The sequence below is a fragment of the Lissotriton helveticus genome, chromosome 8 (genome assembly GCF_964261635.1).
Source record: "Lissotriton helveticus chromosome 8, aLisHel1.1, whole genome shotgun sequence".
Taxonomy (NCBI): Eukaryota; Metazoa; Chordata; class Amphibia; order Caudata; family Salamandridae; genus Lissotriton; species Lissotriton helveticus.
The window spans coordinates 1,118,620,301-1,118,645,039 of record NC_136069.1 but is presented as its reverse complement, the minus strand read 5'-3'; the positions used below and the strand labels follow the sequence as shown (position 1 = coordinate 1,118,645,039).

Here is a 24,739-nt window from a genome sequence, read left to right as displayed (position 1 = left end):
GGGTAGCCCGATTGTCTTCCCACCAACAAAGTCAGCTCTTTATGTGCTATGTCAGGAGCGGTGTGGCACATTTTCTAGAGGGCCGGTGCTACCCTATTGTCACCCTTCATGGCTCAGCACGAGATAGTGCAGATGACTTCAGGCACCCATCAGAAGGGCACCGAATCCCTCTGCTCAAGTCACCTCCTCAGTGTCTCCGGTCCCACAGTACCTGGCGGGGGTTCCAGGCCGTGTTTCTTCTTCCACCTATGCAGCGGTGGTGAGGGAAATAGTGCTATGGTGCAGGTGTGCAGGCCTAGGGTAGGGCCCTCCCTCGTCGCGCTGGCTGCTTCCAGGCTGTACGTGGAAATCAGGGCTCGCACTGGGCTTCATTAGCGGGGTGGGGGTGGGGGGGAGGCGTCGTTCCCAGTGATTTTCCCCCCATCCCCCCCGCCCAGGTGCTGGGTCACTGACAAGTGTGATGTACTAGGCCCTCTATTCAGCCGCGCCTCCTCTGGCCGCCACAGGCCAGCAGCCCCAGCCTCAATTTCGCGCCCCAGCAGGTTGGGTCCGTGCTCGTGGTGGGCTCCGTGGGTGTCCACGGAGCCCCCGTATGCGGACGAGGGTCCGGTGGAGTCTTTCAAGGTCGGGGGTCAGCGGGGTCCCCCACAGTCACAGCTAGTCTCTTATGTTTGGGCCTAGGTTCAAGCCCGGCTACGTACTCTCTGTGCCTCCACACCGACCCGGGCTCCGCGTGTTGGGCCCTCGGGGGTGCGCCCCTCACCCGCTCCTCACTTTCTGTCGTGCATAGTTCAAGCCCTGCGGCGCAGGTGCAACTCTTGGTGGTGCTAGGCGCCGCAGCCCCGTCCTCAATTTTTGCGTCCCGGCCTGGGGGCTGGGTCCATGTTTGTGGCGTGCTCCACGGTGGTCAGTAGGGCCTCCTCGGGTGGATGTGCCTTTCCGGTCTAGGGGTCAGCGGGGCCCCCTACTGGCGCAGCTAGTCTCTTTCGGCGGGGTCTAGCTTCAAGCCCATTTCCCCGATGCGGGCACCCGATCAAGGCGGAGCCGCCCCAATTGACGAGCCCGCAGAGTGTGGTATATAAATAAATAATACCGGATCTAGGTTTGACTGAACATAGCAATAACAGATAGCTCAATAAATAAGAGTCAAGATTCGAGGTAGTAGGAGTTTGCAGGTTTAATACAGCATAAAGGACAGGAACAGGACAACCTGCACGGGAACAGGATGGCAGCGCTGCCTGGGACAGGATTGGACTGGCGTAACATTTAATAACAGTACACAAGCATATATACTAAAACTGTTGCATTGCAATACATACAATAGGCGGAGCAGTGGGTGTGGTCAATAGCAGTCGCGAAAGATAAGGGTGAAAGTGGGTGTAACAGGAGGCGTATACATAGACATGTGATGTAAACGTAACAGAATATGTCATAAATGGGGCGGAAACATGGAGGGGGCTACCTAAGGAGCCGGGACCTCTAACCTAAATGGTGCGCGCAAACTGACAATGACGTGTTACTAGGAGAAGCTGGGGGCTATGAACTCTGTGCTAGGAGTAGAGACTGAAGTCTGGAGAGTCAGGGCGACATGTACCTAAACCCTATCTAGTATCTAATGTTTAGAGGACATGTTGATATAAACTAAGAGTCAGGAGGGGAGAGGCTAACAGACTCTAAGACTGGAGCATGCATTATTCTACATGTAGTGCGTGCTGAAGAATATTAAATGACCATAAATACAGTATTTCTCTTACATGGAGACGTAAAGGCTAGACAATGACGGAAACTATTGATGCGATTCAGTAGCTTAGGAATGCAGAGAAGGAGGGCTGGACTGATAACTAGAATCATAACATACTCTTGGCAGACTCGTAGGCAGAGCCAGGCTGAGCCGGGCACTGTGAGGTAGGAAGTAAGTGAAGGGTCGAGGATACAGGTGGGGGCTGTATCGCTCCTCAGCGAGGGTTCAGGAGACAGGAGCTGAATCTGGTGTCCGGGCCCTTTTGAGGCCTAGAAACGGGGACTTTTCAATGAAATAACGTGCACACTGGGAAACGTGGCAACGTAACTTTACATAGGCCTGATATTCATAGTATTCACGAGAACTGGAAACTGACATACTAGAGATGGACACAACTGTAATTGCGTCTTTAATCGATCATGGGGAAATACATATGCATATTAATCATGCACACATAACATAGGATGGGGAACACGTAGGGACACAGAACATGGCAAAATTTACTTTTCCACATTCCCTCCTTGTCACTACGTTTCCATCAGGAAACATCAATATTCATGATACCATCTATCATTTCATACAGTATCATTTGCTCGTCTCGAATTTTCTTGGAACGGGATTTAGGACGGGACTTGGGACTAGGAATACAAGAGGTAGCACAAATGCCACAAATCGCAGGGCCACATTGTATACAGAGGCAGCAACTGAATATGATCGCTACTGCAATACCCAGAAATGACAATACTTTCCATCCCCAAGCGGAAATTATATTCCAGAACCAACCGGACCATGTCCAGGTGCCTGGATCTTGGTGTAACATATGGGCAATTTTATGGAGTCTGGTTATAGCTGAATAAACAGACGGCGCGTTATTAGGAATGAAAATGCAGCAACTAGATCCGATGACTCTACATGCCCCGCCCCTATCGGCCAGTATGACGTCAAGGACGAGACGATTCTGGAGCACGACAATTCTCATAAAGGATTGCTCCTCGGTTAAGTTACCTAGAGAAGAAGTAGTCTCAATCACTACTGCTTCAAGGGTTCTCGTTAATCTACGTATCAGTTTACCATTCACGACAGTACCTAAATAGGGAAAGACACCTTTATTGATATCTATGTATTGTTCTAGGGCAGTTTCAGTATAATCGACAATCGGGAGGTCTCTCTTGTGTCTAGTATGTACTAGGTGGGAATTCCTATGGTAGTCGGGTGGGGCTAGGAAAACTGGTGGCAGTAGGAAGGCAATGTAACAGGTTCCCTCCCAATCGAGGGGCAGACGAACATATGCGGTCTGACCACAAACAAAATAAGAATGGCGTGAAGCTTTGAAAATAGATTTCCCACTGTCACTATACTTGACAATAGTAGTACAATCACTATGTCCTACAGGTACGGAACCATTCTTTCGGACACATAATTCGCCTTTAACTGGTAGTACTGACATAGCAGGTAAGTCTGGAGTAGTATCAGACTGAACATTCAGGACCATGAAATTCGAAGAATAATTACCTAAATTATAAACTTCATTTTCTAGATCTAACCCTGTTCTGTGGGGAAGACCTTGCTTGTCTGGGAAACATGTACTGTTAAGAAAAGACATATCTGTTGAGGATGACGTTAACGTGGACCATGCTCCACATGAACCATTATGTGAAAATGGATAAATAAAGAGTGGCAGAACTCCCTTCGGTGTCTGGAAAGGGGGGAGTCGACCACACACCCAACAATTAGTGGCATTGCTGGTTTGGTGTGAATAATGTAACATGCGGATAAAGGAATTATTACGCATAGCAAGACGATATGAGAGTTCATGAGGAGGTAGATCACTAAACGTGTGCTCTACTGTAACATTAGAAGACTTATTTACATGAGAAACTGGAAAACACAAATAAAATGCATAACCTGTGCAGGTAATCATGAGGCTGAAAAACAATATGAAACTTAGAAAAACGATACATCGGATTGAGTTTTGACTAACTCTCTCTCTACGGGGGTCTATTTTATACATGTCAGAAACCGGTCTAACCGTTTCACCTAGGGGAGGACTTAGACAATCAAACTGGCTGACTTATTTTACTAGACCTTAATTTTAGCTTATACTCCTGTTGCGGAGTTTTCTCTAACAGGGAGGGATCTGTATCATTGTCTTTTGCGGGACAGTCCTTGAGAATAGTACTTTGGCAATCCTTAAAATCCTCGGAAATGTTCTTTGAAACAGTCTTTAATCCATAAAACTTTTTCACATGTGACAGGTGGACCCAGCCCTTCCTGCCTTCCAGCTTGACGGCAGTACGGGTGGCCAGGAGGACCTGCTTGGGCTCTTTCCAGCGGGGCTCCAGCGGACTTGAACGATCAAAATTCCGGACAAGAACCATGCATCCGGGAACGATTTCATGCGGTGCCACCTCGGTATTGTCTGGAAATGCGGCGGCAACCTGTGAACGACAAGAGTGTAGGGCAGACATCAAGGAAGCTAGGTAATCTGTCAGCATATTACTTGAAACATCGGTAATACTTCGAGGTCTAGGTGTACCCCACATGTTAGGGGGGCGGCCGAATACGACCTCATACGGGGACAGACCTGATCTGGAATGTGCGACCATGCGCATATAAAACAAAGCGACTGGCAGAGCTACTAGCCAGTCCACACCTTTCTCTTTACATATTTTGGCGATGCGGATTTTCAGGGTCTGGTTATGTCTCTCTACGAGACCGGCTGCTTCAGGATGGCGTACACAATGGAACTTCCACTGGTACCCTAACAAAAGGGAAACATGTTTCATGAGTTCAGATGAGAATGGCTGGCCGTTATCAGAATATACGACTCTAGGGAGTCCGTAGCGGGGGAAGAATTCACGAACCAACTGCTTGGCAGTGGTCGCGGCTGTGTAATCTGGGACTGGATATGCTTCTGTCCACCTGGACAAAGCGCATACAACTACAAAGACATACTTGAAACCTCGACATCGCTCCATCTGAATATAATCCATCTGGAGGACTTCAAAAGGGTGGTCAGGGGGCTGGAATCCACCTTGTTCCACCGGGACACTTTTACCTGGATTGAACTGGCAACATATCATACAGGTACGGACTTTCTGCTTGGCTGCAGCTCGTAAATGCTTGTTGAACCAAATGTTCTGGATACTGTCCAACATAGCTTTTTCTCCTAAATGTGCTGGACTATGTGTGGTATTGATAATGACTTGAACCATAGAGTCGGGGAGGAACCATGTGACTTTTCCCTTCGTTACCCATCCCTGATCTGTCTGGACCCCTCCTTGTTCGGACCATTTCTTGATTTCATCGGGAGTAGCATGTAACTGGATATCTATGACATCTTGAGTAGGGTCCTTAACTGTCATGCATGTAGTCGGATCTGGAGTATGGGTCTGTGTTGGATTAACTGAAATGTCTGGAGTCTGTGCTGTAAGCTTGGCTGTGCGATCTGCTAGATCATTACCTTGAGAAATTATGTCAGTAACTTTCGTATGTGCTTTGCATTTCATGATAGCAATAGATGTCGGTAAGTGTATGGCATCTAACAGAGCTTGAATAAGGAGACCATGCTGAATCTTGGTTCCATGAGAAGTCATGAAACCTCTCTCCTGCCAGAGCACTCCAAAGTCGTGTACGACTCCGAATGCGTAACGTGAATCTGTGTAAACATTGACTTTCAGGTTCTTAGCGTGTATGCAGGCTTGGGTCAGAGCAACTAGCTCTGCTGCTTGAGCAGACAGGGTGTCAATACGGTGTGTTTCTATAACTTCAGTGTCAGTAGTCACTGCATACGCGGCTACTAGTTCTCCTGTACTTGTTCTCATACATGAACCATCCACATAAAGTGTCAGGTCGGGATCTGGTAATGGAATATCTGTCAGATCTTGTCTTGGCTTAGTCATAGTGTTAACTACTTCCACACAGTCGTGTGTGGCAGGATTCGAATTAACTGACGGTAACAGTGTAGCAGGATTTAGAACGTTGCAGCGTCTGATTTCTATGTGTGGCTGGAACAGTGTCAATTCATAACCTGTTAAACGTGCAATTGTCAAGTGCTGAGTCTGTGTTCGGTTTAAAAGAACTTCCACGGAGTGTGGAACTTGTACTGTCAAGGAATGTCCTAATACTATGGAATCACTTTGTCTGATAGCTAGTGCTGTGGCTGCAACTGACTTGAGGCACGCAGGCAAAGCCTGGGCTACAGGATCTAGTGTGCTCGAAAAATAAGCACAGGGCTTGTATTGTCCTGCTTGATCTTGTGTGAGAACAGATAATGCTGTACCTTCGCGTTCTGTGACAAAAAGTGTAAAAGGCTTACTGTAGTTCGGTGTAGCTAGAACTGGAGCTTGACATAAAGCTTTCTTTAACTCATTGAAACTAAGTGTATGTTCAGATGACCAAGGGAGGACAGTCGATACGGCTGCCTCCTGTGTCGTTAACTGTATCAGTGGCTTAGCTAGAAATGCATACTGAGGAATCCATTGTCTGCAATAAGAAGTAAGGCCGATAAAAGCACGTACCTCTTTCTGTGTCTTGGGCTGAGGAAGACTCGCTATTAACTGGATACGGTCTGGTGTCAACTGCCTACCCCACTTGGACAGTAAGTGGCCTAAGTAGATCACTTGCTGGACACAGAATTGAAGCTTCGAAGGGGACACCTTGTGCCCCATCTCGGCAAGGAAATACAAGACTGTAAGTGATGCTCGCTCGCAAGCACGTTCAGAACGGGCTGTGATCAGTAGATCATCGACATACTGGAGCAGGGCAGTGTCAGTTGGCATGTGAATATTGTCTAGTTGTCTTTTAAGTGCTTGACTGTAAATACTAGGACTTTCTGTGAAACCTTGAGGAGCTCGTGTGAACATATAGCTCCTTCCATTTAAACAAAATCCGAAAAGAAACTGGCTGTCTGGATGAATGGGGACACTGAAAAACGCGTTCTTGAGGTCTATGACTGTAAAAAATGAGGCTTCGGAATCAATGGCTGTCAATAGGGAAGAGATATCTGGGACAACTGGGTACTGGGGAATAATACATTTATTAAGTTCTCGAAGGTCAATCACTAATCGATATACTGGGGGTGCATTTGGATCAGTACGTTTCATGACTGGAATGATCGGAGAATTACATACATTGGAGTCAGTTTCTACAACTACTCCTTGAGCCATGAGCTCGTCAATAATTTTGGATAAGGCTGCTACAGCCTCAGGTGGCAATCTGTACTGTCTGATTCGTGGTAACACTACACCTGGCTTGAGAGTCACACGATGGGGTGTGATTTGCATATAACCTACATCAGTTGGACCATGCGCCCATAGATGCTGCGGAACATTAGACAATCTCGGATCAAAATCTCGTAATACATAGTGACCCTTGAAGTCACGTAAAAACAGGCGTATTCCCTCTGGGGAGCAGCATATGACTGCACCTAATTCTTTCAGTGTTTTAATACCTAACAGATTTTCTGGACATGACTTCGTAAGTAACAGATCAGTAGTGCGGGACAATGGACCTACTTCTAGAGTAACTGGCTTAGATATCTCGTTTACAATAGGCTTTCCTGAAAATCCAAGGGAAACATTTCTAGAGCCTGAGAGCGGAGCCCCTGGAACTTCGGCGTGACTAATGGTGGTCCTACTTGCCCCTGTATCAATCAGAAACTTTCTGTCTTTCCCTAATACTTGACTGTGAACATAGGGACCTTCTTGATCTACAGGAATCTCGATGAGAGGCAAGCCTACCTCCCTCTCTAGGCTATTTCATGAATATGGCTGATACTCTGGATACTCGGACTGTGCATACTGGTACATCTGCTGTGTAACATGCTGTGTTGCAGCAATAGGCTGTGGTGCTGGAACTGTCTGTTGTGCATTCTGTGGCTGAGAAGTCTGTGAAACTTGTTCTTGTCTAGGCGGACGTGGTCTTTCTTTAGTTTTACCAGTAGCTATATTGTGTTTCAGAACTGCACACTCGTTTATGAAATGACCTGGCTGTTTACAATAATTGCATGTCCCTTTAACGGGAGCTGCAGGATGACTGGCTTGATTCGTACCCCTCTTCTGACTGTCTTGAGGAACAGATTGTGCAACTAGTACTTTCATTTTCGTGTCTTTCATACGTTTTCTTTCGTGTTCTTGCTCTTCTCTGATTCTATTCTGGTGGTACTGAAGCATCTGTAACATCTGGGACGGGGTACTAGCTTGCCATGTACTTTCGACTTTCAAAACTCGATTCTTAACTTGTGGACTTGAATTCTCGACTAATTTAGTAACAAAGAGATGAGGGTATGACTCGCTACTTGTCTTGAGGCCACTGTTTATAATAAAACATTTTTCAAATCTAGAATAAAAATCACTAGTGTCTTCATCTTGTTTCTGTTTACAGGCTGAGATTGCATCCCAGTCTTCCTTTTTAGTGGCTAATAATCTGGGCAAAACTTGTATTAACAGTTCTGGTAATTCTTTACATTTCTCTCCAAGACCGGTACCTGGTACTCGTATCTTATCTTCAGCTTCTAGAACTGCCCAATCGATCTTTTTCTCTCCCACCTCCCATTCTTTTTCCTTGAGTTTTTCATATATGCCTGCGGGCAACAGGACTTTTAACATTTTAATTATATCTGGATACGTGTATTCTCCCATACGGAGCATGTCTTTTAATTCTCGGTGGAACCCTGCTGGATCTTTGTCATGACAGGGAATTAATTTCTTCATTTCTAGGAGTTCCATCTTCGTAATCGGAGTGTAAACAAATACTCTTTGCATTTCACCATCCGCTGTCCTAACTGGGTGTACTTCTCGTAACTGATTCTGTCTGTCTATATAAAAGGGTTTACTTTCTGGAGGTGAAACATGAACAAAATGCGGGTTCAAAAACGCACTATATTTGTGACGCTGTTCTAGAATGACACTAATTAAATCGGTACCTAGACCTTTCCATCTATACTGGAGTAACTCGTTCAGGACATCGTGTAACGGACCTGGATCAGAATGTTGACCCTCATACAATGTAATGAGGTGCTGGATCATATACATACCCACCAGTCGTTGCTCGGCTGGGGGCAGTTTCAGAAACATTTGTGCCACTATTTCGTCTGGAAAAGTGGTAGAATCAATAGCCCATCGGACTGCTGATCGGACTAGTTCTTGTTCATGCATGGTACTGAGTTCACTATAACCGATTCGTGATTTCAGAATTTGATCGGTAGCTTGAAATACTTGTTCTAGAGAACCTTGTTCTGGTGCTGGGTGATGAACAGTTTTCTTCTAGTCTAGACGTGAATGTCGGTCTGGAAATCTAGATTTTCCTACATACGCTATTCTGGCGGGATTCTCGTCGTCTACCTCTTCAGTAGAAGAGTCATTCTCTTTCTCGCTTACTTGTGCTGCTTTACGTTGTTCGTGTAACTTTATTATTTCCTTACGAATTCTCTTGTACATACTCTCTATACTACTGATAGTTCTGTGTTTACCCTCGGCTATATTATCACTCCACCTTGTCAGGATTCTCATTTCGGCCGGATCTTTGGTCGGATAATCTTGTTCCCTTATTAAACAATTAATCAGAAACTTTAATATCATGAGCTGGATCTCAGCTTTCCTTTGAGACATGGCTTCACCAATGCTTTCTGGATCATTCCCTGTACGGATGAAACGATATATTCTGTCTAGATCTTCTTTCATATTCGGTAGGGTGTCCAGATACCCGGTCACCCGTCTTACACGGATGGAATATATGACCGTACTATCATCACCTGTGACTGGATCATAGCGGCATTCAGTAAGAGCTCGTCGGATTTCTGCAACGGACTTATATTTGGGCGTACGCTGTAACGCACTTTCATGTAACTCGACTATCGTTACTCGTTGGTGTGGTGGCGGGGTACCAGGAGGACCTCCTCCTGCGGCCCCTATACTGGAATCGTCGACTGATACTCTTCGTGCTGGCAGAGTGGGAAATTGTAATGTAGGCTGGACCGGGGGTACCGTAACAGGTACTCCGGTGACTGGAGGAGCAGGATTTACATTATTTACAGGGACTGGCGGAACAGGATTTGCATATTCTGGAACCGTGTCGTCCAAATAGGACGAAATGAAAATATCAGCTGCGGTCGGTTTGTGACGTACCTTGGTCGGAACTAATGGTGGCAGAAAATTACTGGATGCCACCGGGGTTGCTTTTGGCAAGCCCTCGGCAAGAAGAGGGTACATACCCTTAATAAGGGCATTTCTCTGTCTGTCTGACTGTTCGGTTTTAACTCGTTCACCTATCTCGATTAATTCCCTTTCGTGGGCTCGTTCTAAGGATTCTCTACTTAATTCTGACTTTCTGATTTCTTTTTCGGTTCTTTTATGAGATTCTTTGCGCCATAACTCGATGGCATCTTTCTGTGACTGTCTGGCTTTCTTTTTCCATAATGCTTCTTCTACTCGCATGATGCACTCAGCATCCCATGTACCCGATACGGGCCATCTATACTTTTCTTCTAACTGTTTGGTATACTCTACCCATAAATCTAGATATAATATGGCACTTATGCCATGCTTCTGATACATAAAGTGACCTGGACTGTCCCTAGGCGGGACAGGAACTGCTGCTTCTAACAGACCTTTTCTAGTTTTTAACTGACATAATTTAGAAAATAAGGGCATGACTGAACTGTAATCTAGACACAATACAAAATGAACACGATAATTACACCACTTTCATACCACGACATTAAAATACATGAAGAACATTTAAAATAACAGTTCGAACAGAATACCACCTGGAATACTGAATACATGAATTTCCTCGAGAACAGAACTGACTAGAACAGAGACTAGATGCACTGCTGAAACAGTACGAAACTTACCGGTCTCATAAAGAGACACGTCAGGACCCGCATCCACCGAAGTGGACACTTCGTTTTGGGATCTGTGTACCACCAAACCCCACGGACCAGAGACAATTAGATTGACCCTGTCTAGATACTACCCCAGCAACGGTACTCACCGGGCAGCAAGAACGGAAGGCCTCGGACTGGACTGGACTGCTTCGACGCCGGACGGACGAACTTCGGACTTCAGTTACGGGTGGGCCTCCAGATACCTCGGACCTTGGACTCTCGGCTTGGGCTCTGGTCGGGACTCGCCGCGTTCCTCCACCGCCTCGTCTGGATGCTCGACCGCCACCTCCGTCTCCTCCGTAGGCCTGAGGGATACTTGAAGCAGAAATATCTGCACGTGCACGGTATGGTTCCGTCACGGCTGCAGAGGGTCAGGGGGCTTGCGTGGCTTCACCGGCGCGTGGGGAAAGGGCAAGTCCCTGTTCGGGCGCCATTATGTGGTATATAAATAAATAATACCGGATCTAGGTTTGACTGAACATAGCAATAACAGATAGCTCAATAAATAAGAGTCAAGATTCGAGGTAGTAGGAGTTTGCAGGTTTAATACAGCATAAAGGACAGGAACAGGACAACCTGCACGGGAACAGGATGGCAGCGCTGCCTGGGACAGGATTGGACTGGCGTAACATTTAATAACAGTACACAAGCATATATACTAAAACTGTTGCATTGCAATACATACAATAGGCGGAGCAGTGGGTGTGGTCAATAGCAGTCGCGAAAGATAAGGGTGAAAGTGGGTGTAACAGGAGGCGTATACATAGACATGTGATGTAAACGTAACAGAATATGTCATAAATGGGGCGGAAACATGGAGGGGGCTACCTAAGGAGCCGGGACCTCTAACCTAAATGGTGCGCGCAAACTGACAATGACGTGTTACTAGGAGAAGCTGGGGGCTATGAACTCTGTGCTAGGAGTAGAGACTGAAGTCTGGAGAGTCAGGGCGACATGTACCTAAACCCTATCTAGTATCTAATGTTTAGAGGACATGTTGATATAAACTAAGAGTCAGGAGGGGAGAGGCTAACAGACTCTAAGACTGGAGCATGCATTATTCTACATGTAGTGCGTGCTGAAGAATATTAAATGACCATAAATACAGTATTTCTCTTACATGGAGACGTAAAGGCTAGACAATGACGGAAACTATTGATGCGATTCAGTAGCTTAGGAATGCAGAGAAGGAGGGCTGGACTGATAACTAGAATCATAACATACTCTTGGCAGACTCGTAGGCAGAGCCAGGCTGAGCCGGGCACTGTGAGGTAGGAAGTAAGTGAAGGGTCGAGGATACAGGTGGGGGCTGTATCGCTCCTCAGCGAGGGTTCAGGAGACAGGAGCTGAATCTGGTGTCCGGGCCCTTTTGAGGCCTAGAAACGGGGACTTTTCAATGAAATAACGTGCACACTGGGAAACGTGGCAACGTAACTTTACATAGGCCTGATATTCATAGTATTCACGAGAACTGGAAACTGACATACTAGAGATGGACACAACTGTAATTGCGTCTTTAATCGATCATGGGGAAATACATATGCATATTAATCATGCACACATAACATAGGATGGGGAACACGTAGGGACACAGAACATGGCAAAATTTACTTTTCCACAAGAGGACGCTCCCCTCGCCCGCTCCTCACCCTCTGTTCTGCATAATGCAAGCCTCGTGGCACACCAGCAGCTCTCGGCGGTGCCCCAGCGGAAGGACCCCTTCCACATGGGGTTAGTCCCTGCAGACCCGGCCTTAATTTTCACGATGCTGGTCTTGGTAGCGGGTGTCTCCGCCAAGCCCCTTGTGATGGACTGTAGAGGGGTCATCGCTGCCCCGTCGGCGTTTGTCGCAGCCTGCCCCAGTCTGGGTGGGAGCCAGCCTGCTCCTCCTCAACCCCTCACTCGCAGCAGGCAGTCTGCTTCTTTACCACCTCTGTCCAGGCGCCATTACGCGGGTCCAGACTCTGGGTGTGGAGGTGTATGTTCCTCACTTGTCCTGGGGGACAAGTGAGGTACAATTTGGCCGGAGGAAGGAGCCCGGGGCAAGGAGACTCACTGAGACACGTTCGTCTAGGTCACCATCTTGGCCACGCCATATCTGACATTTTTGTCCCACAACATCTAAATGTAGCCTGCTTATTGATTTATAATTAAAGATAATATGCTTGCAGTGATTAAATGATGTAAATCAGCAGTTCTTAACCTTTTATCTTCTGTGGACTACTACTTATTCATTACAGTAATCCACGTGAACCTGGGCACCACCACTTAATCATGATGGTACTCCAGGGACCCTGGAAGCTGGGCACTTTATTTATTGTTTTGTGATACACCAATGATGAGATATGAGATATTGACAAATGTAAAAAAATTTGACTGCTTAAGTTTAATGTGAAGGAAGGGGCCTTTCTAAATTCAATTGAGGTCACTCCTTGTCCCATACTAAATTCTGTTTGAAGTACTTGCACTGCTGCAATAAATGCCCAACTTAATTTTTAGCCTCCAATTTCAATTTTCTTAAACCTTTACAAACCTTTCTTAATTTTCAATTTTACATTGTGATACTTAATTTGTATGTACTTTATTGATCTGTTAATATTCTATAGTTTTCTAAGCAGTAGGTGACCCCCTGAGTAGGCATCACAGACCCCCATCGGTCCATGGACAACAGGTTAAGCATCACTGATGTAAATAATTGTAGACCAGTTGATTGAACAAAAGATGACGTCTGTAAATATTTTGGAGTTTTATGTGGTGTCCAAAATAATAATTTCATCTTCTTCTTCTGCAGAAGGACTACATGAAAGATGACAGAAGAGGTCATTGTTATAGCCAAGTGGGACTACACAGCGCAACAGGACCAAGAACTTGACATTAGGAAGAATGAGCGATTGTGGCTTCTTGATGATTCAAAAACATGGTGGAGGGTAAGAAATACAGCCAACAAAACTGGATATGTACCATCAAATTATGTGGAACGAAAGAACAGCCTGAAGAAGGGATCTCTTGTTAAAAATCTGAAAGACACACTAGGTAAGTGTTGTATATTCGTTGTCTCTGTGATTACAAATCTATTTTAAGACGGGACTTTTTGTGAGGAAATGGTTTATGATTTAGCGAGATATATAGAACACATCATGAATTTAAAATACTAAATGTGTTGCATAAGGAGTCTTTTTCCAATTATTTTACATCAGTAGTTCCTCTCTCTTTGTGTGAAGGGCGTGTTTTGAGTATCCTCTGGCATTTGATCACAAGATGAAATATCCGCTCATTTGATTGTGGATTTTAAAGTGTTCTTTGATTATTATTTTTTTAAAGGCTTTTACATGTTAGGAAAGAGTGATAGTTGTTTACGAGCTGAACTTCAGTCTTTAAACAATTACTGGCTTCAGTTTACGTTTTTTCTAGAAATGGAGTTAAATTTTCTTTTTCAAGCATGTTTCTCTTATTTTGACCAGTATTAGTGTCACTCTGGTTATTCCATCACAGGATCATACAAATTCTTAACCCATTTCATTAGAGCAGGTTTTCTGATTGTGAAAGCTGTTAAAGTCGAAACTATGTGATGTCATCAGTGCCCCAAATACTTTACCTTTTTCCTCTAAAACTGAAGGACCTTGATGTATATTTGTTAAAAAGAAAAAAGTGTTTTTTCTTTTGTTGTTTTGTCAATGACTGCAGCTAATACATTTTTTTGGTTTTATAACAGCTAATTTTATGTTAGATGTTAGTCTTTTCTCTTCTACGGTTTTACATTTATTCTATAGGTTTTAGAACTTTATTCCACTGTCTTATTTCCAGTGTTGATAGTTTCTCAGCACAGTACTTTGAGAAATGGGACAGAAGAGCCAAAATGATAAACTGCGCCATATCATTTCTGATAAGAACCAGACTGCTCATGAAGGATCTTCCCTGGTGTATTATATTTCCAATTGCTTCAAGATTTAACAATCATTTACTTATTTTATGTATTCATTAATTTGTAGTTTTCTATAGCCCAAATGAAACTCACAAGGATAGCTCAGCAAATACAAATTGTGTAGTAAACAATGTAGTGATATATAGGAGGTACTGATTTTCTCATTTCTGCATTTCTCTCAGGCATGACTCCATGCAGAAGTCTTTCAAGTGTTAAGGTCTTATGCGTTCTGGACTCCTATTCTGTAATTACAATGTCAGAATAAGCATAATTTTGACACTGAATCTAAAACAGCATAGTCTGTTCTAATGTTGTTCTTTTGTTTTGTTTTTTTAACCACCACCCTTTTTTGATTTTCCTCGAGTGCTAAAGAATGATAGTTGGTGAAAAGAACATTAAAGTAACATTTATTCACAACCAATATACTAAAAGTATCTTATACTGTTGGCACCAACAGGTATGCTGTAGAGTCTGGGTTATAGTGCTCCATTCATCATTGTATGTTTAAGAGTCTTTTCGCCCATTTATTTCTCCCCCAGTAATACCGTTGACCGTCACACAGTCCAATGTCATCTCACTGGGTCCCCCAAATCCTCGAACTTGCGGGGCATCCTCTACTCTCATAAGCCACCTTTTCTGCCCCTATACTTTGGTCCATACCATCACACCAACTCTTCCAACTTGGACATTGTGCATTTCCATGTCCCCTCAGTGCATCCTGTTTTGCTATCATCAGGCCTAGGGACCATAGTTTTGACTTACTTTCACCATATGTGTATCATTTGGGATGTCTAGAACCGTGAATTGTGATGTCGAAAGAGCACACTTTACTCCATGACAATGGTCTCCAAACCTTTTGGTAATAAGATCTACTTAAATTCGCTGAAAATCATCCTGAGTTAATATTTATGTAATTGTGACCACATCAAACAAGACTACATTAGTGGCCACCCCATGCAAGATTATCAGCAGGGCTCCCCTCAGTGCATCTGAAAGGGCAAGGTTGCCAATTTGGAATGTATCTACATTGGTAAAATATACAGCTCAACAGCAGTGTTCCTGGCACTATGTAAGTAAGTTTTGCCAATGACACAGGATTTATCCCTCCGCTATCCACTTTAAATATATTTTTGGACATTCAACGATTTTTTTCCAAATATAAGCTTATGAGTTCTGAAAATAAACACATTTTTGTCTTGAATACACACCAAGTGTTGATTTTCATTTATTAATGTAACTTTGCTAAAGCTTCTGTTTTAATATGCTGGACTTCATGCAGGAGAGCTACCTAAGGTAATGGGCGAGTTACATGTTGCGCACACGCTACTCATTGGAAAAGACTGCTCCAGCTAATTGGAAGAACATAGCAGTACCATATTATTTTAGAAAAATGTACTCCTCTGTCCTACTTTTCAGGCACTTACTCAACTCGACCAGTCCCATCTAGCTCTCTAGCTCTCTAGCTCTCTAGCTCTCTAGCTCTCTAGCTCTCTAGCTCTCTAGCTCTCTAGCTCTCTAGCTCTCTAGCTCTCTAGCTCTCTAGCTCTCTAGCTCTCTATCTCTCTCTCTCTCTCTCTCTCTCTCTCTCTCTCTCTCTCTCTCTCTCTCTCTCTCTCTCTATATATATATATATATATATATTCACTGAAAAAACCATAGGTTATAGACCATATATAGTTAGGAATTAGCATTTAAAAAACCTTATTTTACTCACACAAAACCATTGAAATTCCATATATAGTTAGTTGTACTAACTATATATCGCGCACCCGCAATCCACTGCTGATCATGTCACATATTACGTCATTCATGACATGGTCAGTGACATCACTGATGACATCACTGATGACATCTCTGATGACATCACTGATGACATCACTGATGACATCTCAAATGACATCACTGATGACATCACTGATGACATCACTGATGACATCACTGATGACATCACTGATGACATCTCATTTGACATTACTGATCACATCACTGATGACATCATTCATGTGATAATACGATGAACCTCTTCAGACTCTAATATAACCTTAGATACAATCAGTGTAAACAGACACTCATAGACTGTCACTCATCCATGGAGTTACTCAGACACTTAGTCAGTCATACAAAGAATCAATCACACCTCCATTTCCTCAACTATACAGTTATACACACCTTACTTATTCAAACATATACTAAAACATATTTACTCACTTATACAATCCTGGATACAAGTTCACAATGATCCATACAGCCACTCACACATTCACTGGCTCTTATGCACAGTTATTTATATATGTCAACTCTCACATGTACTGTATTTTACATATGTACTTACTTTAACATGTAGCACTGAGATATCCATTCACTCACCAATACACTCATGCACACAGTCAACTGCCCATACAGCTGTTTCCACATGCACTTTTGAACCCATACATCTAGTCAATCAACTGCTCACACATCTATGCAGAGAGTCATACACCTCCCAGCCACCCACACACACACTCAGTCTCCCATACAAATGCTTGGGCAACCAATCAATAACCCATACAGTTAATCATATAGCTACTGATCAACACATGCAGCAGTTTACAGAACAACAGACATAATGATGCACAAATTAAAACAGTTTAGTCACTAACCCATGCACTCAGTGAGACACATTTAATCAGTCACTCATACAGTCAGTCATGCCCCTACTAAATCCTTCATCCAGACACTTATACATCCACTCAAGACATATTTTAACTTTACAGAAAAATACAGTCACTGGATGTTGTCATCAGTGATGTTATCAGTGATGTCATTTGAGATGTCATCAGTGATGTCATCAGTGATGTCATCAGTGATGTCATCAGTGATGTCATTTGAGATGTCATCAGTGATGTCATCAGTGATGTCACTGACCATGTCATGAATGATGTAATATGTGACATGATCAGCAGTGGATTGCGGGTGCGCGATATATAGTTAGTACAACTAACTATATATGGAATTTCAATGGTTTTGTGTGAGTAAAATAAGGTTTTTTAAATGCTAATTCCTAACTATATATGGTCTATAACCTATGGTTTTTTCAGTGAATTTTCAAGGTTTTGTAAATGCTAATTCCTAACTATATATGGTCTATAACCTATGGTTTTTTCAGTGAATTTCATTGGTTTTTTAAAAGCTAATATCTATAGCTATAAAATGTATTCTTCTTTAAATCCAAAAATATATTTTATATGTTTATTAATAATTTTTTTTTAAATATTTTTTTTGTTTCGCTCCCGGTTCGCGAACCGAGAAGCTTTCCGTTAGCTCAATTTGATGCCGCGACCTGGTCCGCGAACCGGTAAACGTTCCGTTAGCGCAACTGCCGCGTTAGAAATCAACATCGTGACGCGTCGCGGAAGCGTGACGTATCACGTTGTCGCGTAATGCGTCTTATGACGCGCTGCGTTAGCGCACCCGGAAGTGCTCCGGTACGCGAACCGAGGCGCGAAGCGCAGCGACCCGGAAGCGATCCGGGGCGCGTTCCGCAGCGCGTAACATAAGCGTGAGAGGTCATGTGACTTGTTAATAAAACTTTTCATTGGTTCATTTAACTTTTGGTTTCATAATCATGTAAGGCTAGGTCAGGTGACCTAAAAATAACACTTTTCATTGGTTTACAACTATTGTTTTTCCCAAATGATGAAAACCCCTCCTTCTTTCCTCACTCTGACTTTCATCTTTGTGAGAGGAAGACCTTTTTTCATACTAGAGCAATGGCTTCAATGGTAGCTTCAGCTGGTGGACCCCCACCACCACCACCACCACCACCTCCTCATGGGAAGAGAGGACCACCTCCCCAGGTCATCACCAACACAGAGGAGGAAGAGGAAGAAATAGAGGAAGAGGAGAGAGAAGGACCACAGTTCTTGGTAGAGGTGCCCCGGGTTTCCCATAGGAAAGCCAGTTTCATTTGGCAGTTTTTTTCAATGCCTCCAGGCCAGAAAAAAGTGAATGCGAGGTATGTCACCTGCCTCATTTGCAAAGAAAAATTATCAAGAGGGACTGATAAAAAGTATAGCTATGGGAACTATACCATGCATAGGCACATGAGCAGGTGGCATCCACTCAATTACAGCCGGGCGGAAATAAGAGACATGGAACAGAACCCAACAGCAACTCCTGTGGCCAGGTCAACTTTGTTGATTTCTTTGACAGCAGCAGAGGCACGGGAAACCGTGCCAAACATCCAGGATAATTTTGGGCATATGAAGTTTACTTGTCTGCACTGCGGTGCATTGATATCATGTGGCAACATGAGTATCAATTCAATAAACCTAGCTTACAACAATCATAATTGCCCTAACCGCCCCACACAGTAATTTTTTTTTTGCTCCTGTTGAGCCCTTTTCAATGCCTGTTTTTTGTTGTTTCCCCCCCCAAAAAAACCCAAAAAAATATAAAATTGTTCAAAAAATACAAAAAAAACAAAAAATGTTCAAAAAAAAAAATTATAAAACAACAAAAACATTAAAAAATAAAGTTCTTTTCAGAACTACCTCCCCTTTCAAAAAAATTGCTAGAATGTTTAGCACTCTAGCAAGCTCTATTTCTTTTAGTTCGCTCCCAGTTCGCTTCCCGGTTCGCGAACCGGGAGCGAACCAAAAATTAAAAAAAAAAAAAAAAAAGAAGAATAAGTATAAGGAAAGTAAACAGAGAGTGATGTTAAAAGAAAGACAGCTATAGGGAGTAAACCAGAGATACTGTTTAATAGATCTATTTACCGAAGAAAAGACGGAAGAGGGTATAATTGTGGAAAACAAAATAGATAAGGAAGTGAAAGAAAAAAAAGAGAGTAGAACAATAACAAAGAAGAGTTTCTTGGAGAATGTGAGTGAATGTTCAAAATAAGATTAAAACATGGGGAATAACAGAGAGAAAAAATAGAAAACAGAAAACAAAAAATAACAGAAAAAGATTAATTGAAACAGCAAAGAAATGTAAATAACATAGAGCCATATCATCAACATAGGCAATAAAAGTTTTGCAGCTTTTATCGGCAGAAATATGTCACCAAAGCCGCTTTTGCGGCAGAAAACTGCCGCTAAAACCACTTTTGCACCAGTTTTCTGCCAATAAAAACAGCAATAATTTTATTGGCTGTGTTCATAATATGCCCCTTAGTGTGCTTCAACTACACAGAGAAAGCATTATGAACAAGTAGTGAAAAAGTGATCAGTCAAAGACACTAAGAGTAATAGAGACGGAGTGAGTGAACAAGAGTGAGGAACTATGAGAAGAGAGGGACTGAGAAAAGGAGTGGAAGGAGTTGAGTAAGTAGGTAAAAGAGAAAGGAATGAGGAAAGTAGCAAAGGCAGGAAACTGAGGGTTAAAGAAATAAAGCTGTGGAACTAATAGTAGGTGAATGTGATAGAAATGTAACGAAAAGAATACAAAACATTTACCTTGTAATTGTCGTTAAATTACTCACTTTTTGTTTTTATACTTTCAATCTGTGAAAGAGAGAACAGACATTTGAAAAATATTAAAACATGTATTTAAAAATTACAAAAGACAAGGGGAAAGATTGAAGGACAAACAGTTTTTCAACAACTTTGACACTGACATAAGCTTCTGCTTCTCCAGGCCCCCTACACAGTCCTAAAGATATACATTTTAAACTAACAGTATCTTGATATAGATGAAGTGAGGCCTATCTTAAAACATGGTGCATCTTTTGCACTGCTGTTGTCTCAGAAAAGTGTCGCAAGACACTAACATTTTAAATGATTGCTTCAGGATGCCAATAAGATGTGTCCTATCCAGAGGTTTGTTTGAGGTGAGACCTACTCAGGGTTCCAAATGAAATTTCGAGTTGTTTGAAGAGAACAGAGGACATAATACATGTGGAGGCCTACCAACGAAGTGATTAATGTCCACTGCACTCTTGAACAAATGTCAGACCTCCTCTGTCTCCAGGAACAGGCCTAAACCTCATCTACACAATGTGGTGTGTAATGTTAGGAAACACAGGTAATATAATTGAAAAACATGCAAATTTTTTTGCTCATTCCACAATCATATGACCTGTGTTTCCTTTGCTTAGGTATCTCATTGTGGAAATGTAGTCTATCATATGAAAGACTACGTAGAATATGAGCACTGTATGCAAGAACTTTGACACTTACAGAAGCCTCTCCTTCTCCATCCCTCCTACACAGTTCTAAATGTACATCATAAATGGAAACAGTACAGAATTAATTATACATGTTAAATGGTTTATTTTTGCTGTTCTCAGAATGTATCAAATTTCACTAAAAACAGTGACTTGAAGGTATTCATCATATAACAGCGGGGAAAAAAAACACAATCAAAATGATTGTGTTTAAAAAACCCATACAACATAACAAATCAGAATTCAGAACTCCTTAAAGTTAACTTACTTTCCATGACGTCAAAGGATGTCCTATGAACAGCTTACACTCTGTTGTGCTGTTATTACTTTCAGCCCGCCACTTTCTGAAAGAAAACCTCCATCGTTTTGAAAAACATGTTACATACAATAAATGACTTCTTGCTCTCTACCACAAGTTTCCACAAGGCCAAATCTTGTCAGAGCCATTTATAACTCTTGGATTTCTTGTAAGCCAATCCCGTCATTTGGCATTTCCGCAACTTTCAGAATTAAAATGTTGAAGATCATTTTCACAATCCTGGACTAGTAATATCTTCCCCTTCTTCCTCAGTCATGTTCTACATTTCCTATGACACTGATACTGCTTACTATGAAGCAGACTTACACTACCTCTATGGCTACTACAATTATTTAATTCTCTACATCACTTTTAATCACAAAGCAATGTAAAACAGTAGACAGCATTGCAGACTTACATTCCCTCTACTCTATGTTTTGATTGGCTGCTTCAATTAGCTTATAAAAAGAAATCGTTTTTCTGAACTCATTCAAAGTGCACTTATTTCTCCATGACGTCCAGTCTTATGGTTAGAAGTTATGTCTCTGAACTACACTTATCCTCAAGGCCAAATCGTGTAGGAGCCATTAGAACTTCTTGAAATTCCTCAGAGCACATCCCAAGATTCTTTTCCTAAAATTTTGGTTTTAAAAACACCAGGTAAGAGTTTTTAAGGTCATACGGCAATTTTTTTTGTGAAAATTAAAACAGAATCATTGCAGAATGACCAGCCATTTCTAGACTTTAAATAAGCTGTGTAATGTCCTGATGTTATTGAAGGACCGTCATGATATATAATTGCTGCAGTTACAAAAGTCCTTCCTGATATTGACAACTGCGAAGCCACAAAATTTTTAATTAAAGTTGTCAATTTTGTTCCATCAGGCCTACATCGTTGGAACATTAAAATGACATACTGGCCATATGTTCGTATAAATAATGTGGACATCATTTCAGATTTACATTGGCTACACTCCATGTTGTGATCAGCTGCTTTTACTAGCTTATTAAAGGAGACTGATTTACTGTCTGGCAAAGTTAAATATATAAATCTTTCTGAGTCTACACTAGTAGTACTTGATACCATACAGTTCTCGCAGTCATGCTGCCATTGATAAGAAAGCCCAAACAGCTGATCTACATCTACACCTTCAGCATGCAATACATCAAGGATATACATTAAAAACTCCTGACAATCTTGCTGAATATTTTGCCTGAACATCTGTCTAACAGATTTCGAATTTCAGACACACTTTCTATGTTTGTTCTATCAGTGCCACATATTTCCAAGACAGAATTTAACAAACTGCAAAATCTTTGATCAGAATTGACCACAATCTCTTCTTTTACATTTTCTAGAGAAAACAAAACATTAACCACTACATTAGCATAGCAGTTGACACCAGAACTGTTTTCAAATTGAAAACCAACAACATCTTCAACAGAATCCTTTTTGTTTCTGCTTATAATTTCAGGTTCATCGACTTTTCGTCTTTTTGCTACAACCTCCCTAGTATTGGTCACATTTCTTCGTTTCCGGCCTACCACACGTTTCTCAAACAAAGGATATTGAGGCAAATGTGGCGCATACTCTCTTCTTAACCTATTGTATTCCTTAACACAATCTAGATCCGCACAAATGTTTGTGACATCACACTCAATCAAGTACAATCCCGATAAAGTTCTAACTCGTGACAATGCCACATATGCCATACCCTCCTTAAACACAGAACTGCCAATATTCACCAATGCACTGTCTACACTTAAACCTTGCGATGTATGGATTGTCACCGCATATGCCAAGCAAACAGGAAACTGCTTACGGCGAACATATAAGTCTTTTACAAGCAAAAATCTAGCAGAACAACGACCAATTAGCTGTACTTCCTCAATGCCATCAAATTTAATTTTTAAAAATTCAATTCCATCTCTATTTCTGTATTTCACAAAATCAACAACATTACCCATTGATCCATTTACCAGACTTCTTTCAACATGTAAATTCCTTCTTAAAATTATACGGCAGTTCAAGCACACATTCAGAGTCTTTTCAAAACCTGCAGTTTTAGATATACTCTTCTCTAATGAATCCAATTTTGTTTTCAGATTCTCAGACAAAATAATTGTTGATCCCATATGCTCTACTCTGTCAATAGCTTCCAGTTTCACAATCTCTTGCTTTTCTAAATGCAACATTTTGTTGTTGAATTTGGCACATTCTGCAAGAGTTGGCATCAAACATATTCCAGATTTCTTCTCAGTAATTTTCTGAAAAATATTCTCAGGCACAACATCTTGTTCTGGATATAAATTTGACAGTAATCGTGCATGTAAAGCTTCTTTCCCATGCTCGGTCAGTTTTCCAATTCTAACATCTTGTACAATAGTCTTGTAAACTTCATCCTTCGCCTGACGCATATTTTCATGCAGTTCAGCATAATTGAAGTTTAACCATATATTGACGTTGCCAATGCTGCCTAGGCACTTCCTGGTATCTTCATGCGTGAGCATTTTGAACACAGGTTGCCCTTTCACTGGTGTCAGCTGCAGAAGATCTCCGAAAACAATGATGTGTTTGCCACCAAATAACACATCATACTCTGTTTTGAGAACTTCTTGCATTCTCAAATGCACAAAGGCAAGCATGACATTGGAAACCATGCTTACTTCGTCAATGATAAGAAGTTTAATTTTCCTCAAGATTCTTGAAACTTCAAAACAAGCATCTCCAGATAGCTTGTGATATTGTAATTTGTTGTCATGCTCCACTGGCAGCATCAGTAAACGATGTAAAGTAATCCCTTTAATGTTATGTGCTGCCAGTCCAGTTGGAGCGGTGACAACACAAGACAGCGATGACTCTGTCCTTTCCTGCAAATAACATGAAATTACTTTAATAAGGAAACTTTTTCCAGTTCCCGCTTCTCCACTCACGTACAGTCGGACAGGCTTCAACGACGTACATGAGCACTCTTTCTTGTCATGACTTAATCCATGATCAATTTGCATGGTAACTTCGTCATATATTTTCCTCTGCTCAACGTTGAGTTGTCTTTCCAACTCTTCTAAGTTAACCGCATCCTCCTGAGCATGTGCCATGGCTCTTTCCACTTCATTCATAGCAGTGGCAGCTTCATTTTCGATAACAGGTCCTCCTAGTGGATCCTGACTCAATGAAGCAGAACTCTGACTGTCCTGAGAACTGTCTCTGGCAATCTCGGCTGCAATCATTGCTTCCTGCTCAATTTCCGCATTCAACATTTCTACATATTTGGGAAAAGCAGGACATTCTATGGTCTCCTTGGCGGCATTGAAAGAGTCTTCGTAACAGAGAAAATCTCCAAGCAGTTCCTCTTCTGCACGCCAAGGCTTGAAAAGTTGCAAAAGTGCTAAATAGAAAAACTCCTTTTTTTCAGGAGATTCGCCACTCAATTTTCGATGGTTTACCAAGTGGCATTTTCTTTGCTTGACCAGACATCCCTCACTTCCTATTACAGCATACACTCCTTTCTCAGTATCTTCTTTGATGTTCCTCTTGAATATGTAATTTTGAAGAACCTCATATAAACAAACATTCTCGAGGTGAATGCTTCGATTTGGATAATATGTATCCAACATGTTGGTCTTCAAAATGTCGGTACTGTTTGGCTCCTTTTCCGCCAAATACTCAATTTCCCGCACAGGTTTGAGAACTCGATTACGCGTTGCAGCAAGACCAAGACTCGCCCAAATGATACTCCTGG

General features: G+C 42.2%; 1 protein-coding gene across 1 annotated transcript in view; it reads left to right on the top strand.

Moving 5' to 3' along the window:
• NCK2 (NCK adaptor protein 2) overlaps positions 1-24,739 on the top strand; it is a 190,469-nt gene that overhangs the window by 88,041 nt on the left and 77,689 nt on the right. The window contains exon 2 of the mRNA XM_078657992.1: positions 13,420-13,661. Within this exon, the coding sequence (XP_078514118.1) occupies positions 13,436-13,661 (226 nt within the window). The 5' untranslated portion in view covers positions 13,420-13,435. The remainder of the gene's footprint in view (positions 1-13,419; positions 13,662-24,739) is intronic.